Source organism: Pan paniscus, chromosome 20, assembly GCF_029289425.2.
Source record: "Pan paniscus chromosome 20, NHGRI_mPanPan1-v2.0_pri, whole genome shotgun sequence".
Classification (NCBI taxonomy): Eukaryota; Metazoa; Chordata; class Mammalia; order Primates; family Hominidae; genus Pan; species Pan paniscus.
In genome coordinates, this window is record NC_073269.2 from 62,138,531 (window position 1) to 62,156,287 (window position 17,757).

General features: G+C 44.6%; 1 protein-coding gene across 5 annotated transcripts in view; it reads left to right on the forward strand.

The window, feature by feature from the left end:
• NLRP4 (NLR family pyrin domain containing 4) overlaps positions 1–17,757 on the forward strand; it is a 46,863-nt gene that overhangs the window by 17,542 nt on the left and 11,564 nt on the right. For 3 of the 5 annotated variants that reach the window (XM_055103320.2, XM_055103321.2, XM_008962169.4), the window contains 5 exons: positions 3,868–5,443; positions 7,580–7,741; positions 8,186–8,353; positions 13,412–13,579; positions 16,537–16,707. In XM_055103320.2, coding sequence (XP_054959295.2) covers positions 3,868–5,443; positions 7,580–7,741; positions 8,186–8,353; positions 13,412–13,579; positions 16,537–16,707 — 2,245 coding nt within the window. The remainder of the gene's footprint in view (positions 1–3,867; positions 5,444–7,579; positions 7,742–8,185; positions 8,354–13,411; positions 13,580–16,536; positions 16,708–17,757) is intronic. The other 2 variants (XM_055103323.2, XM_055103322.2) reach the window with 1 other exon arrangement.

The following is a 17,757-nucleotide window of genomic DNA, read 5'->3' on the forward strand; positions in this document are numbered from 1 at the left end:
CTCTCTTTCTCTCTCTCTTTGTCTCTTTGTCTCTTTGTCTCTTTGTCTCTTTCTCTCTTTCTCTCTCTTTCTCTTTCTCTCTCTCTCTTTCTCTCTTTTTCTCTCTCTCTCTCTCTTTCTCTTTCTCTCTCTCTTTCTCTCTCTCTTTCTCTCTCTCTCTCTTTCTCTCTCTCTCTCTCTTTCTGTCTTTCTCTCTCTTTCTGTCTTTCTCTCTTTCCTTCTTTCTTCCTTCTTTGATACAGAGTCACGCTCTGTTGCCCAGGCTGGAGTGCAGTGGTGCAATCTCGGCTCACTGCAGCTTCCACCTCCTGGGTTGAAGTGATTCTCCTGCCTCAGCCGCCTGAGCAGCTGGGATTACAGATGCCCACCACCACATCCGGCTAATTTTTTGTATTTTTAGTAGAAACAGGGTTTCCCCATGTTGGCCAGGCTGGTCTCGAACTCCTGACCTCAGGTGATCTGCACACCTCAGCCTCCCAAAGTATTGGGATTACAGGCATGAGCCACCATGCCCGGCCTTGATTTCTTAAATTTAGTTCACATGTTTTATTTATGCAGTTTGCCTTTTTCACAGACTTCCATTTTTTCTCAATATTTATTCCATCTTCTATTTTATTGAGCATTTTAAATTATTTTAAAATTTGCCTGAAGATTTTAACATTTATAGGTCTCTTTCTACTGTTTCTTTTTCTCCTTATCTGGTCATACAGTCTCCTAGTATGTCCGGTAACTTTGAGTGCCAGATTTTGAATATGAGACATTGAAAATGTTGAGAATCTGTAATATCTTGTTCCAGTGAAATTGGAATTGATTCTGGTAGTAGTTACAGGGAAATTTCCTTAATATTGAAGATTAAAATAATTGGTTTGAAATAAAATAATTTGAGAGTTTCCATTTTTGGCAATGCTAGCCTTTCTTGCACATTTTCTTGATTTGGAACATCACTTGGAAAAAACCCTTCCCAGTCCAATTTTTTTTTCTTTGAGACGGAGTTTCACTCTTTCACCCAGGCTGGAGTAAAGTAGCATGATTTTGGCTCACTGCAACCTCACTGAATCCCCCAGGTTCATGCGGTTCTCCTGCCTCAGCCTCCGGAGTAGCTGGGATTATAAGGCGCCCACCGCCACGCCCAGCTAGTTTTTATATTTTTAGTAGAGACGGGATTTTGCCATGTTGGCCAGGCTGGTGTTGAACTGCTGACCTCAGGTGATCCGCCCACCTTGGCTTCCCAAAGGGCTAGGATTACAGGTGTGAACCACCACACCTGGCCACCCAGTCCAAATTTTTAAACAAATTCCCCCATGTTTCCTGGAGTGTTTTGGTGTCACATGCTGAGGTCTCAGCTACACTGGAAGCTGAGGCAGGAGGATCACTTCAGCCCAGGAGGATGAGGCTGCAGTGAGCTGTGTTTGCACCACTGCACTCCAGCCTGGGTAACAGAGTGAGACCCTGTCTCAAAAAAGTAATTTATATAAAGAAGAACATTCTTTGCACATGGAACCATTTTAGAATATTGCTAAAATAAAATGTAAGCAGGTCTGAAGTTAGATCTTCCACTGGGTACTTACACTTCTCTCTTTTCACAGTTGGTTTGAGGTTGTACCCACTTAATTCCCCTTATGAGCAACCAAACATGTCACCGAAATCTCCAGAACAGCTGAGAAGACCAGGAAAGCAGGAAGCCATTGGGGAATGGGCAAACAACTTAGCTTAAGATGCTAATGGGATCTTCACCAATGTCAGATGGCATTTTCACCAGTTAGGGACTTCAGGGGGCTGAAAGATTGGGGGAATCCCTTGTTCTCCCCAAAAACTTAAGGTAGCATTACCTACTGTCAGCAGTCTGTGGGCACTGGATTATATCTTTCACCTGCATCCAATCAAATCCAGTAACTATTATGCGGGGCATAGGGAAAATTTCCCATCTACAACTGCCCCCTACATCTCCAGTCCATCAGCAGCTACTCACTTGCAGAATATAAACATCATACTAGTTATTTAAGGAACAGATAACTGTAAAGGAGTTTTCGGCCTGGCTGAAGGATCAGGCTCTAGGCTGGTGCTCCAGAGATGACTGTAAGAACTATAGCATCAAGGAGCTGCTGCCTCTCCTGCAAAGAGGAAAGTGGGAGATGGGAAGCTCACTGTTAGAACTGTGGCTTTAGAAATACACCACGACAGCTACGATTCAGAAATCGGGAAGCTCACCAGTGTAGCAGCTGCTTAAAATCAATGACCACAGCAACTGGTTTTAGTTTTCGAGACAGTCTCGCTCTATTGCCAGGGCTAGATTACAGTGGTGCAATCTCTGCTCACTGCAACCTCCACCTCCCGGGTTCAAGCGATTCTTCTGCCCTGGCCTCCCGAGTAGCTGGGATTATAGGCCTGTACCACCACGCCCGGCTAATTTTTGTATTTTTAGTAGAGATGGGGTTTCACCATGTTGGCCAGGCTGGTCTCGATCTCCTAGCCTCAAGTGATCTGCCTGCCTCAGCCTCCCAAAGTGCTGGGATTATAGGTGTGAGCCACTGCGCCCAGCCAACTACGGCAATTGGAGACAAGCCTTCTATTACAGAAGAGTCCAGCGTCTGTGTGTTCATGGAAGCTGGCAGCAAAACAGGCAGAAGATAGTCTCCACTCCCCTTCCCCTTCCAGTGTCATGAGAGTGAGGGCCAATCGCAGAACTTAATCTGTACCTTGATCTTAGCTATGAGGGGTTGTGGGATGCGTAGGGCTTGGTCACCACTATTGCTGGATCTTTTTTTTTTTTTTTTTTTTTTTTTTGAGACGGAGCCTCACTCTGTTGCCCAGGTTAGAGTACAGCGGTGCCATCTCAGCTCACTGCAACCTCTGCCTCCCGGGTTCAAGCGATTCTCCTGCCTCAGCCTCCCAAGTAGCTGGGACTACAGGCACACACCACCACGCCCCGCTAATTTTTGTATTTTTAGTAGAGACGGGGTTTCACCATGTTGGCCAGGATGGTCTTGATCTCTTGACTTCATGATCTGCCCACCTTGGCCTCCCAAAGTTCTGGGATTACAGGCATGAACCACTGCCCCAGCCTGTTGTTGGATTTTTTGATTGGCTTTTCTTTTGAGAATTCTGCCATCGAAAGAAAGCTCACTGGCATAAAGTTGGAATGGATGCCAGGTGCCATTCTATCCTCTCTACTGCATCTCCTCTCTCTTCTGGAGGCAACTGCCTAGGGTCAGGTCCTTCTTAGGTGGACTTTCAGATCTAGTCCCTATATGTGAAACCTATATGTGTATCTAAATCCCTTGTTTATGCAAATTGAGTACATGCTATAGACACTGTCCTGTTATTTATCCATATGAAGAGATTATTCCATACTTTTAATATTTGTATAATAGCTTGTGTTTCATAAATTATTTAACTGGTCTTGATAGTCATATAGCTATTTTCCAGTTATTTTGCTATCATAGTAGCAATGAATACCTGTGTATGTGTCTATTGAAAGCAGAAGTTATCAAACTTTACATAGTAGCAATGAATGTGTGTGTGTGTGTATGTGTGTGTGTCTATTGAAAGCAGAAGTTGTCAACCTTTTTGTGTAGAGGACCATATGATTTCCATTTTAGGCTTTGTGAGTCATACGGTCTCTCACAGCTGTTCAGCTCTGCTATTCAATCAGGAAGGCTCCTGTAGACAATATACCCGTGAATGGTGTAGTGAGTTCTAATGAAACTTCATTTACAAGAGGAGACTGACCAGGTTTGGCCTGGGGGCCACAGTGTGTAGACCCCTGGAAAGATACATCCTGAGAAGAAAAAAATGTCAGGGGCAAAGAATATATGCAGGAATGCTTAACTTTGTGGGTTTTCTCTCCTCTTGCCCTCACTGACTCAGGATACACAAAGACCTATCAAGCTCACGCAAAGCAGAAATTCAGCCGCTTATGGTCCAGCAAGTCTGTCACTGAGATTCACCTATACTTTGAGGAGGAAGTCAAGCAAGAAGAATGTGACCATTTGGACCGCCTTTTTGCTCCCAAGGAAACTGGGAAACAGCCACGTACAGTGATCATTCAAGGACCACAAGGAATTGGAAAAACGACACTCCTGATGAAGCTGATGATGGCCTGGTCGGACAACAAGATCTTTCGGGATAGGTTCCTGTACACATTCTATTTCTGCTGCAGAGAACTGAGGGAGTTGCCGCCAACGAGTTTGGCTGACTTGATTTCCAGAGAGTGGCCTGACCCCGCTGCTCCTATAACAGAGATCGTGTCTCAACCGGAGAGACTCTTGTTCGTCATCGACAGCTTCGAAGAGCTGCAGGGCAGCTTGAATGAACCCGATTCGGATCTGTGTGGTGACTTGATGGAGGAACGGCCGGTGCAGGTGCTTCTGAGCAGTTTGCTGAGGAAGAAGATGCTCCCGGAGGCCTCCCTGCTCATCGCCGTCAAACCCGTGTGCCCGAAGGAGCTCCGGGATCAGGTGACGATCTCAGAAATCTACCAGCCCCGGGGATTCAACGAGAGTGATAGGTTAGTGTATTTCTGCTGTTTCTTCAAAGACCCGAAAAGAGCCATGGAAGCCTTCAATCTTGTAAGAGAAAGTGAACAGCTGTTTTCCATATGCCAAATCCCGCTCCTCTGCTGGATCCTGTGTACCAGTCTGAAGCAAGAGATGCAGAAAGGAAAAGACCTGGCCCTGACCTGCCAGAGCACTACCTCTGTGTACTCCTCTTTCGTCTTTAACCTGTTCACACCCGAGGGTGCCGAGGGCCCGACTCCGCAAAGCCAACACCAGCTGAAGGCCCTGTGCTCCCTGGCTGCAGAGGGCATGTGGACAGACACATTTGAGTTTTGTGAAGACGACCTCCGGAGAAACGGGGTTGTTGACGCTGACATCCCTGCGCTGCTGGGCACCAAGATACTTCTGAAGTACGGGGAGCGTGAGAGCTCCTACGTGTTCCTCCACGTGTGTATCCAGGAGTTCTGTGCCGCCTTGTTCTATTTGCTCAAGAGCCACCTTGATCATCCTCACCCAGCTGTGAGATGTGTACAGGAATTGCTAGTTGCCAATTTTGAAAAAGCAAGGAGAGCACATTGGATTTTTTTGGGGTGTTTTCTAACTGGCCTTTTAAATAAAAAGGAACAAGAAAAACTGGATGCGTTTTTTGGCTTCCAACTGTCCCAAGAGATAAAGCAGCAATTTCACCAGTGCCTGAAGAGCTTAGGGGAGCATGGCAATCCTCAGGGACAGGTGGATTCCTTGGCGATATTTTACTGTCTCTTTGAAATGCAGGATCCTGCCTTTGTGAAGCAGGCAGTGAACCTCCTCCAAGAAGCTAACTTTCATATTATTGACAACGTGGACTTGGTGGTTTCTGCCTACTGCTTAAAATACTGCTCCAGCTTGAGGAAACTCTGTTTTTCCGTTCAAAATGTCTTTAAGAAAGAGGATGAACACAGCTCTACGTGAGTCCATCCTATGACTTTTTCTCTCTTCTCAGAATCTGTCTGTATTCCCAAGTGGGTTTTGCTGATGAAGTGTTTAATATAGGATCATGGTTAGAAACTCACTTTTTCTACCACAAAACCTCAGCTCACATCCTGGCCCGGCATTTTAGGAGCTCTATGACTTTGTCTGTGAGCCTTGCCCTTTTGTGGCTGCAGTGGCCCCATTACAGAAGTGGGAATAATAATTGTATTGTGAGGAGTGAATATGAGGACCTGTGTGAAGAGTGTTTCCTACTTTCTCAAGTATTAGCTGATCAGTACTATAATCGATATTTTTCCATAGCACCACACTCACTGAGTCTTGACCTCTCAGCTGCAAGTTACCTTTGAAAACGTAGTCTAAAAAATCATACAGCCCGGGTGTGGTGGCTCATGCCTGTAACGCTACCACTGTGGGAGGCTGAGGCAGGTGGATCACTTAAGGTCAGGAGTTCGAGACTAGCCTGACCAACATGGTGACACCTTGTCTCTACTAAAAATACAAAAATTAGCCGGGTGTGTAGTGCACACCTGTAATCCCAGCTACTTGGGAGGCTGAGGCCGGAGAATCACTTGAGCCCGGGAGGCAGAGGTTGCAGTGAGCTGAGATTGCGCCACTGCCCTCCAGGCTGGGTGACCGTGAGACTCTCATCTCCAAAAAAAAAAAAAAAAAAAAAAAAAACACACACACACACAAATCACACAAATTTTCTTCTTCTTCTTCTTTTTTTTTTTTTTTTTTCCTGAAATGGAGTCTTGCTTTGTCACCCAGGCTGGAGTGCAGTGGCGAGATCTTGGCTCACTGCAAGCTCCGCCTCCCGGGTTCACGCCATTCTCCTGCCTCAGCCTCCCAAATAGCTGGGACTAGAGGGGCCCGCCACCACACCCAGCTAATTTTTTGTGTTTTTAGTAGAGACGGGGTTTCACCATGTTGGCCAGGATGGTCTCGATCTCCTGACCTCGTGATCTGCCCACCTCGGCCTCTCAAAGTGCTGGGATTACAGGCGTGAGCCACCGCGCCCGGCCAAATCATATAAATTTTAACTTACGGCTCATGCCTATAACCCCAACACTTTGAGAAGCTGAGCAGGAGGATGCTTGAAGCCAGGGGGCTAAGACCAGCCTGGGAAAAATAGCAGGACCCCACTTCTACAAATTTTTTTTTTTTAATTAGCCAGGTGTGGTGGCATGTGCCTGTAGCACAGCTACTTGAGGGAGGCTGAAGCAGGAGGATTGCTTGCTTGAGCCCAGAAGTAAGAGACTGCAGTGAGCCATGATTGTGCCACTGTATAACCCAGCCTGGGCAATAGAGCAAGACCCCATCTCAAAAACCAAAAGAATCATATGAGGTGGATCCTATTATCCTGTTACAGGTGAGGAAACTGGGGCAAAGAAGTCAAGTGAGCTGCCAGGATCCTATATTTAGGACATGGAGAGTTTTAGGGCTGAGCCTAGGCTGAAGATGTCGACTTAATGGCTGGGCTGTGCTGCCTCATCTTTTACTGTAAACCAGCCTGACCAACATGGCGAAACCCCATCTCTACTAAAAATACAAAAATTAGCGAGGCATGGTGGCACGCACCTGTAATCCCAGCTACTCAGGAGGCTGAGGCAGGAGAATCGCTTGAACCTGGGAGGTAGAGGTTGCAGTGAGCCAAGATTGTGCCATTGCACTCCAGCCTGGGCAACAAGAGTGAAACTCCATCTCAAAAAATAAACCTATTTTGGATGTGAGACAGGGTTTCTCAGCCTTGGCACTGGTGATGTTTTGGGGGCTGGCTCTCCTGTTACAGTGGGGGGCTGTCCTGTGCATTGTAGGATGTACAGAAACATCCCTGGTCTGTACTCACTAGATGCCAGAAGCACCCCTCCCTTAAGCTCTAACATCCAAAAAGGCCTCTAGACATCCCCAAATGTCCCCTGGGGGGAAACGTCACCCCAGGTTGAGAACCACTAACATAAGGTGACTTACCTGAAGGGTCCCGTTCCTTCTGACTGAGGGAGGCTCTGCCTCAGACATCTTCTGTTTGAGAAGACAGCGTAGTGCGTGTATGTGTTACAAGTGGCTCGTGTTGACCGCCTGCCCGTGGAAAGCTCGTCCTTTCTTGACCACAGGTCGGATTACAGCCTCGTCTGTTGGCATCACATCTGCTCTGTGCTCACCACCAGCGGGCACCTCAGAGAGCTCCAGGTGCAGGACAGCACCCTCAGCGAGTCGACCTTTGTGACCTGGTGTAACCAGCTGAGGCATCCCAGCTGTCGCCTTCAGAAGCTTGGGTGAGTCGAGAATCGACTTCGACTCGAGTATGTCACGGAGATGACCTATTCATCTCACCTCTAGCTTTCAGTCGAGGCTAACTGCACAAGCAAAGAATTAACATCCAGAGCAGTTTCTCAACCTCAGCACTTACAGACATCTCATGCAGACCATTCTTCATCATAGGGGTTGTTCTGTGCGTTGTAGGGTGTTAAGATGCATCCCTGGTCTCTACCCTCTAGATCCTAATAGCATCCCCTTGTCCAGATAACCAAAATAGTGTCCAGACACTGCCAGCTGTCCCTTGTGGGGGCAAAATCTCTCAAGTTGAGAACCACTGAGCTGTGTCATTGGGCTGTGAAATCAGAGAATGAGTTCATGATGGATGATGAGAGACAAACAGAGGTGTGCAGGCTGTGCTCCCATTAGGTGAAACTCATCCAAAATTTTCTTTGTTTTTGCAGAATAAATAACGTTTCCTTTTCTGGCCAGAGTGTTCTGCTCTTTGAGGTGCTCTTTTATCAGCCAGACTTGAAATACCTGAGCTTCACCCTCACGAAACTCTCTCGTGATGACATCAGGTCCCTCTGTGATGCCTTGAACTACCCAGCAGGCAACGTCAAAGAGCTAGGGTAAGTCTCCGTTTATTGAGACCACGGATTGGGTTTCAGAGAAGACTGTAGCGTAAGTCTCCGTTTATTGAGACCACTGATTGGGTTTCAGAGAAGACTATAGCGTAAGTCTCCGTTTATTGAGACCACTGATTGGGTTTCCGAGAAGACTATAGCGTAAGTCTCTGTTTATTGAGACCACTGATTGGGTTTCAGAGAAGCCTATGTATTTCTTTTTGTGTTGGGGGAGGGGGCTGCATATTTTAAGACATCCACTTTTTCCTTCTATGATTTGTATGCAAACTTAGTTTCCTGAGAACTTGGATAGGGAAGTTAAAGTTTCCCAATTGATGTAGCCATTTCGGAAAACTGTGTGTATTCAGCCTTCATGGATTCTGGCAGATTATGTAACCCAAGAATTCCACCTGGAGGTGCACATTCGACAGAGGGACCTGTCTCAGTTTGCTGAAAGACAGGCACTAAAGCATTCCCAGCAGGTGTTCATAATCTCTGAGAAGTGGAAATACCACTGACAGTAAGTTAGATAAGAAACCTGTGGTTACATGCTCCTGTTCCATGAGAAAGAACACTCTCGGTCATATGCAAAAACCTGGACAAATCTCAGACATTGTTGATGGCAATGAGCCAGACTCAAGAGTACATCCTATGGCTTTATTCCTGTGAAGTTCAAAGATGGGCAAGGCTCTGGTGTTGGAGGTTCGGGCAGTGTATTCCTACGTTCTCATGCTGCTATAAAGACATACCAGAGACTGGGAATTTATAAACAAAAGAGGTGTAATTGGCTTACGGTTCTGAAGGATGTACAGGCTTCTGCTTCTGGGGAGGCCTCAGGAAACTTACAATGGTGGCAGAAGGCAAAGGGAAAGCAGGCACGTCTTACATGGGGGAGCAGGAAGAAGAGAGAAGAGGGAGGCGCTACACACTTCCAAGCAACCAGGTCACGTGAGGACTCTGTCACAGGAACAGCTCTAGGGGATGGTGCTAAATCACTAGAAACCACCCCCATGATTCCGTCACCCCCCAGGCCCCTCCTCCAACACTGGGATTACAGTTCGACATGAGGGTTGGGTAGGGACACAGCCGAACCATATCAGACAGTGGTTACTTTTGTTAAGATAGTGAAGGAGAGGGGTACAGGAGAATGATGAACCTGCTCTGTTTCTTGACCTGGATACTGGTAACTCAAGTGCCTTAAATTCATGACAGTGTGTTGGCTGGCACTTAACCATTGTGTGTACTTTCCAGTATATATGTTTTAATTCAAGCATTTTTATTTTTGCAATTAAATAAGGGTTTCCTCTAAATACTTACCCTCTACTTACCTTCATTGGTACCCACACATTCCCATACTTCTCTATACTAGTCTCTGTTGGCCATTTTTCTGAGCTCGCATCAACCGAACACAAAAAGACCCAAACGCTTTTTTAAAAAATAACAACTTTATTGTGATATCCACATACCACAAAACATATACTTTTAAAATATGTACTTCATATACTTTAAGAAATACTTTTAAAGTATAACTATGCTTTAAAATGTACAGTTTAGTGATCCTCATATATATTCATGAGGAAGTACAACCATCATGACTAATTTTAGAATGTTCTCATTACCTCAGAAAGAAACCCCATACCCATTAGCATTCACTCCTCACTCCCTTATCTCTCTGGTCCCTGGGAATTACTAACATACTTTCAGTCCTATTGGATTTTCCTATCCCAGGCGTCTCATGTAAGTTGAATCACATGTGCTCTTTTGCGAATGGCTTACTTTCACTTAGCAAAATGTTTTCAAGGTTTATCCAAATTGTACCATGTATCAGTACTTCATTCCTTTTCTTGGCTAAATAGTATTCCACTGTGTAGATATTCCCCATTTTGTTCTTCTAGTCCTCTAGTGATGAACACTTGGGTTGTTACCACCTTTTAGCTATTCTGAATAGTGCTCTATGAACACTCATGTGTGAACACCTGCTTTCAATCCTTTTGGACTTGTAACCAGGAGTAGACTTGCTAGGTCATAGAGTAAATCCATATTTAACTGTTAGAGAAACCACCAAGTTATTTTCCTCAGTGACTGCACAATTCTGTATTCCCACCAGCAATGTATGAGAGTTCTAATTTCTCCACATCTTTGCTTATTTTTTACTTATTTACTTATATTTTATTATTACATAATTATATTTACTTATTTTTTATTATACCCATCCTAGTAGATGTGAAGGAGCATCTCATTGTGGTTTTGATTTGCTTTTCCTGAATGACTAATGATGAGCATCTTTTCCTGTGCTTTTTGATCATTTCTATATCTTCTTTGGAGAAATATATATTCAAGTCCTTCACACATTTTTAAAAACTTTTATTTTACATTCAGGGGTACAGGTTTTTAAACATTTAAACATTTAAACATTTTTTAAAACTTTTATTTTACATTCAGGGGTACAGGTTTATTATAAAAGTAAATTGCATGTCATGAAGTTTGGTGTACAAATTATTTCGTCAACCGTTAATAAGCATAGTACCTGATAGGAAGATTTTTCTTCCCCACCTTCTTCCCACCCTCTGCTCTCAAGTAGGCCCTGGTGTCTGTTGTTCTTTTCTTCATGTCTATATGTACTCAGTGTTTAGCGTCCACTTATAAGTGAGAACATGTGATATTTGGATTTATGTTCCTGTGTTAGTTTGCTAAGAATAATGGCCTCCAGCTCCATCCATGTTGCTACAAAGGACATCATCTTACTCTTTTTTATGGCTGCATAGTATTCCATGGTGTATATGTATCACATTTTCTTTATCTAGCCCACTGTTGATGGGTATTTAGGTGAATAGTGCTGTGATGAGCATACAAGTGCATGTGTCTTTATAGTACAATGATTTATATTCCTTTGGGTATATACCCAATAATGGGATTGCTGGGTTGATGGTAGTTGTGTTTGAAGTTCTTTCAGAAATCGCCAAACTGCTTTCCATAATGGCTGAACTAATTTACATTCCTGCAAAAATGTGTAAGTGTACACTTTTCTCTGCAACCTCACCAGCATATATTATTTCTTGACTTTTTAATAATAGCCATTCTGACCTGTGTGAGATGGTATCTCATTGCAGTTTTGATATGCATTTTTCTAATGATTAATGAGCATTTCTTCATATGGTTGTTGGCAACACCTTTGCACATTTTTAATTGGATTTTTTGCCTTTTTGTCAAGTTGTAAGTGTTCTTTATATTTTCTGATTACAAGTTATATACGAGACATACTTTGTGAATATTTTTTGCCATTCTGTGAGTTGTCGTTTCACTTTCTTAATGGTGTCCTTTGAAGCACAAAAGCTTCTAATCTGATGAGATGCACTTTATTTTTTTCTTTTGTCTCATGTGCTTTTGGTGCAATTGCTACGAAACCATTGCCTAACCCAAGTTCATTAAGATTAACTTCTTTGTTTTCTTTTCTTTTCTTTTTTTTTCCCCCAAATTTGAGATGAGTCTCACTCTGTCACCCAGGCTGGAGTGCAGTGGTACAATCTCAGTTCACTAAAACCTCCGCCTCCTGGGTTCAAGTGATTCTTCTGCCTCAGTCTCCCGAGTAGCTGGGACTACAGGTGCCCACCACCATGCCCAGCTAATTTTTGTGTTTTTAGTACAGACGGGGTTTCACCATGCTGGTCAGGATGGTCTTGATCTCTTGACCTCGTGATCCGCCCTCCTTGGCCTCCCAAAGTGCTGGAATTACAGGCTTGAGCCACCACGCCCGGCCGCACCAACCTATATCTTAAATCTAGAAAGAACATTAAAAGCATGCATGGCCTCAGAGCCCTGCTGCAGAGGCGTGAGGAGCCATGGACTCGGTGACTTGCCAATTCCACGTTTATTTCTGGACAACTCCCATAATGGCTTTCATCTTTATTCTGTTGTCTCTGAGCTTATTTTTTGTGGCAACCAGAGGTAAGGAGAGTGGTTGAGGTAATAGAAAACCACACAGTTAAACCACACAGTTGTGAGGCAACACAAATCAACTCAAGCCACCAAAAAAGGAGTCCTAGGGGACTCGGGTTCAAGCTTCTTCCATGTTCTGTGAGGAGATATTACTTGAGCAGAGACCTGAATGATAAAGATGCATCTAACCACAGGCCAGAAAAAGAGCATTCCACTTGGCGGGCACACATGCAAAATAGCCCAAGTTCGGTAAAGGAGCCACTAGAGACGAGTTTGGGGAGGATCAAACATGAATAATACCTTAGAGAATGAAACCTGTGTTGTCAAGCAACTGAAAAAGAACCAGGGTGGCTGGGACATGGGGACTTGGGAATGGGTAGGACCCTTGTGGATCATGTTGTATATTTTGGGATTTTCTCCAAGTGCAGTGAGATAAGTTACTGGGGGAGGCTAAGCCAAGCATGCATATAACTGACACTGTGCATCTCAGGTTGGCTGTCTCTGTACCCCAGAGACCATAAGCCAAGCATGCATATAACTGAGACGGTGCATATCAGGTTGGCTGTCTCTGTACCCCGGAGGCCATAAGTCAAGCATGCATATAACAGATGGTGCGTCTCAGGTTGGCTGTCTCTGTACCCCAGAGACCGTAAGCCAAGCGTGCATGTAACTGAGACTGTGTCTCAGGTTGGCTGTCTCTGTACCCTAGAGACTGTAAGCCAAGCATGCATATAACTGAGACTGTGTGTCTCAGGTTGGCTGTCTCTGTACCCCAGAGACCGTAAGCCAAGCATACGTATAACTGAGATGGTGCATCTCAGGTTGGCTGTCTCTGTACCCCAGAGACCGTAAGCCAAGCATGCATATAACTGAGACGGTGCATCTCAGGTTGGCTGTCTCTGTACCCCGGAGGCCATAAGTCAAGCATGCATATAACAGATGGTGCGTCTCAGGTTGGCTGTCTCTGTACCCCAGAGACTGGGTTGACAGGGATCAAGAACAGGGTTGGGAGGCAGTGAGCCTCTCAAGGACAGCAAATGTGGGCTTCCCGACTCTGATAGGATTGGCAAGAGGAATGAGTCCAGGAACTAGAAACCAACAGAATGTGACATTTTCCCTTTCCTGCAGGCTGGTAAATTGTCACCTCTCACCCATTGATTGTGAAGTCCTTGCTGGCCTTCTAACCAACAACAAGAAGCTGACGTATCTGAATGTATCCTGCAACCAGTTAGACACAGGCGTGCCCCTTCTGTGTGAAGCCCTGTGCAGCCCAGACACGGTCCTGGTATACCTGATGTGAGTGGATGTTGGGGATGCCTACTGTGGAGGGCCATGGTGGCAGTTCAAACCTGGGCCTATTGATGACAGTCTGCTCATTGATGGAGGCCACATAGCGGAGGTTTAAAAGCTCACGCTTAAGAATCAGAAAAGACTTGAGTTCTAGTTCAGGATTTACCACGTATACACTGTCTTCTTAAGCAAAATACTTAACTTTGAAGCAGAGGAAAATCCTGTCTTAGAGGTCTTATGGCTATCAAGTGAGACTGTCTATACAGAACACGTACTGCGTTTCAGAGCTGTTAGGTTGGGTTAATGCACCTGCAACACACATGGTACTTCCCGTGTTGATAATGGTTATTTCGAGCATGTAGAATAGACTTGGTGGGTACTCAGGACAGTAGCGGGGAAAAATGTCTATGGGCCTCTTGACCCCAGTTAATACTACAATACATGTGACGTTCTTGCAGTAATAGGATGAGAAGAGGTTATTCAAGCCAGTTTTAGGGTACGTAAAACACAGAAGGAAGACAGATGAGTAAGTGTTAAAGGCCAATTGATTTACCTATTAATGGAATTCTAATATCTTTAGGTGATACTTATCCAAAAGGGGAGAGGACAGGAGAATATATATGCATTTGTGTCTTTTTTTTTTTTTTTTTTTTTGAGTTTTGAGTTTTGCTCTTGTTGCCCAGGCTAGAGTGCAGTGGCATGATCTTGGCTTATCGCAACCTCTGCCTCCTGGGTTCAAGCAATTCCCCTGCCTCAGTCTCCCAAGTAGCTGAGATTACAGGCATGCGCCACCATGCCTGGCTAATTTTGTATTTTTAGTAGAGATGGGGTTTCTCCACGTTGGTCAGGCTGGTCTCGAGTGTGTCTATTTTTTAAATACACAAATATCATTGGAAGAAATAGTATTATAATATAGGCTGCCTGTGAGAAATAGAACTGAGAAGCTGGGAGATAGGGGAGGATGGAGATTTTTCCCTCTTTATACTTTTGGGCATTTTGAAATGTGAACAACATGAAAGTTAGAGTATTCTGAAAATGTCAAGAAAATGAGAGGATTTATACCTCGAGCTAAAATAGAGGGACAGGGACAGGACTTAACCTCCCACCTAAAACAACCAAAAATAACCAACTAAATAAAACAACTGTTTAAGACTTCAGACATCAGGCAATGAAGGACAGTGGTGCCTGAGTGATAAGGGACAAACAGGTGAGTCCTAGAATTGTCCCAGGTAACTATCTGGAGAGAGATTTCAGGATGCAGTTCAGGAAGGGGAGCCCAGATGGAAGTTGGTAGACTCCGTGAGTTGGTGAAACCCCGTCTGTACTAAAAATACAAAATACAAAAATTAGCTGGGCTTGGTGGTGCACGCCTGTAGTCCCAGCTACTCTCGAGGGAAGCTGAGGCTGGAGAATCGCTTGAACCTGGGAGGCAGAGGTTGCAGTGAGCCGAGATCGCACCACCACACTTCAGCCTGGGTGAAAGAGCAAGACTGTCTCAAAAAAAACAAAAAATAAACCAAAAAAAATAAAACAACAAAGTCCACAAATGCCTGGATATGCCAGAAAATTGAGATCCATGAGAGAAGCAAGCTGGGTGAGGCCCCCGTGGAAATGCAGATCTTGTGTCTGTCAACAGGAAGCAGTTGCCCGTTCTGTCCTAGCCTGTTGGATTTCCATGTGGGAATGTGGCTCGTTATTGCCAGATATCCCAGTTTTCAACAGAGGTTGAAATCTAGATTTTACATACAATTTTACTGATGGTTATATATTGCCAACTGATTTTGTTAAACATAAAAGTGCCAGGAAATTTAAATATCCGTAGGCCATATGTGGTTCGTTCATCACTAGCTTGCACCGTCTGCTTTTGTGTTTTTCTCTACTCCACACTTTTTTTCCGAAGTCAACATGGATCCTTAAAAAAAAAAAATTCATAAACTGGCTGGGATTGGAGGCTCACACCTATATTCCCAACACTTTGGGACGTCAAGGCAGGTGAATTGTTTGAGCCCAGGAGTTCAAGACCAGCCTGGGCAACATGACGAAACCCTTTCTTGACAAAAAAATACAAAAATTAGCTTGGTGTGGTGGCACACACCTGTAGTCTCAGCTACTCAGAAGACTGAGGTGCTGAGGTGGGAGGATCCCTTGAGCCAGGGAGGTAGAGGCTGCAGGGAGCTGTGATCATGCTACTGCACTCCAGCCTAGGTGACAGAGCCAGACCCTGTCTCCAAAAAAAAAAAAAAAAAAAGTTTTGAACCTACTGTGATTTTAAAGAATAATGAAATTGAAAAAGTTGGGGATTCTACACATGAGGTAATCAATACACTTTACCAGTCCATGAGGGAGCAGTCTCAGAAGGTCCATGTCTTGTCCAAGGACATCATCAGATGAAGAATTAGAACCAAAATTAAAGCCCTGTTAGAGTATTAGCTATGCCATATTACATGATACTTTTTCCTTCTGCGTTACCCTCTTATTTTCTAATTCTTCTATCATGCAAGTAAGAAGAAATGAGAGGGCCGGACGCGGTGGCTCACGCCTTGTAATCCCAGCACTTTGGGAGGCCGAGGCGGGCAGATCACCTGAGGTCCAGAGTTCAAGACAGCCTGGCTAACATGGTGAAACCCTGTCTCTACTAAAAATGCAAAAATTAGCGAGATGTGGTTGTGGGTGCCTGTAATCTCAGCTACTTGGGAGGCTAAGGCAAGAGAATCACTTGAACCTGGGAGGTGGAGGTTGCAGTGAGCCGAGATCGCGCCGTTGCACTCCAGCTTGGGCGACGACAGCAAAACTCCATCTCAAAAGAATAAATGAGAGGAGGTGTTTTCAGATAATCCAGAACTTCATCTCAGCTGGGGAGTTTGTAAGATTATAGAAATATTACCCTGAATGTGAAATTAAGCAAATCTCCCTGAGACACCACGTCCCTCTTCACTCTCCTTCTCGTGTTTTTGTCCCCATAGGTTGGCTTTCTGCCACCTCAGCGAGCAGTGCTGCCAATACATCTCTGAAATGCTTCTGCATAACAAGAGCGTGCGCTATCTAGACCTCAGTGCCAATGTCCTGAAGGACGAAGGACTGAGAACTCTCTGCGAGGCCTTGAAACATCCGGACTGCTGCCTGGATTCACTGTGGTAGGCTTTTTGCTGTTTCTTTGAAGACCAAGCCGTCTTTTCAAGGGCATGCACTGCTGAGAATGGGGCATCTGGAATTGAGGAAGGCCGTAGTGTCTGTGCCTGGGCATGTGAAGGTTTAAAAAATACTTGCTTCAGATTCTTGTCGAGACGTTCATGTAAACAAATCAGCACCCTGACTTCTGTGGCATGGATTTAATATGTTGCAAAGAGTTCTCCAGTGGCATATAGGTAGAGGACTGAGAGAGCCGGAATTAGGTCGGGACCTGAGGGGCAATTTCATGGCGAAGATGATATTTGGTGTGTGTTCTACAAAATGAATGCACTTCATCAGGTGCAAAAATAAAGCCAAAATTCCAGGTAGAAGGGTAAAACGTGAAGGTGGGAGATCCAAAAATACACGTGAGAATTAATGTGTGTAACAGAGAATGCTTTAGAAGAAGACAAAGGGTAGCATGAGATCAGCCAGAAAGGAGATGGTGAAAAGACTTAATTTCATGTTATCAAATAGAGAAATATCTGGGTAACCCCTGTAGCGGTGGTGGCAGTGTTTTTAGAATTACCAGTTAGGATAACATGTTGTTATGTATTTTCCCTGAAAAATACAGAGGCTTCTGAAATCTGGCAGCGTGATTTTTACCTAATCCATTAGGAAATCAGTTTAGGATTTTGTATTCCTCACTTGAAGAGTATGTTAAATAACATAACAAAAACACCAGATGCATTCTTTCTCTCCCAATAGTGCGTTAGGCTATCTGGGCCAAACATTGGCACTGAAAGACACCAAAAACATCAGATACAATATTAAGAAAAAATTTAAAAGCATCTAGAAGCTAAACAGAAATATTCTTTTTTTTTTTTTTTTTTTTGGAGACAGAAGAGTCTCGCTCTGTCAGCCCACGCTGAAGTACAGTGGCACAATCTTGGCTCACTGCAAGTGCTGCCTCCCGGGTTCACGCCATTCTCGTCTCAGCCTCCCGAGTAGCTGGGACTACAGGCGCCCGCCACCACGCCTGGCTAATTTTTTTGTATTTTTAGTAGAGACAGGGT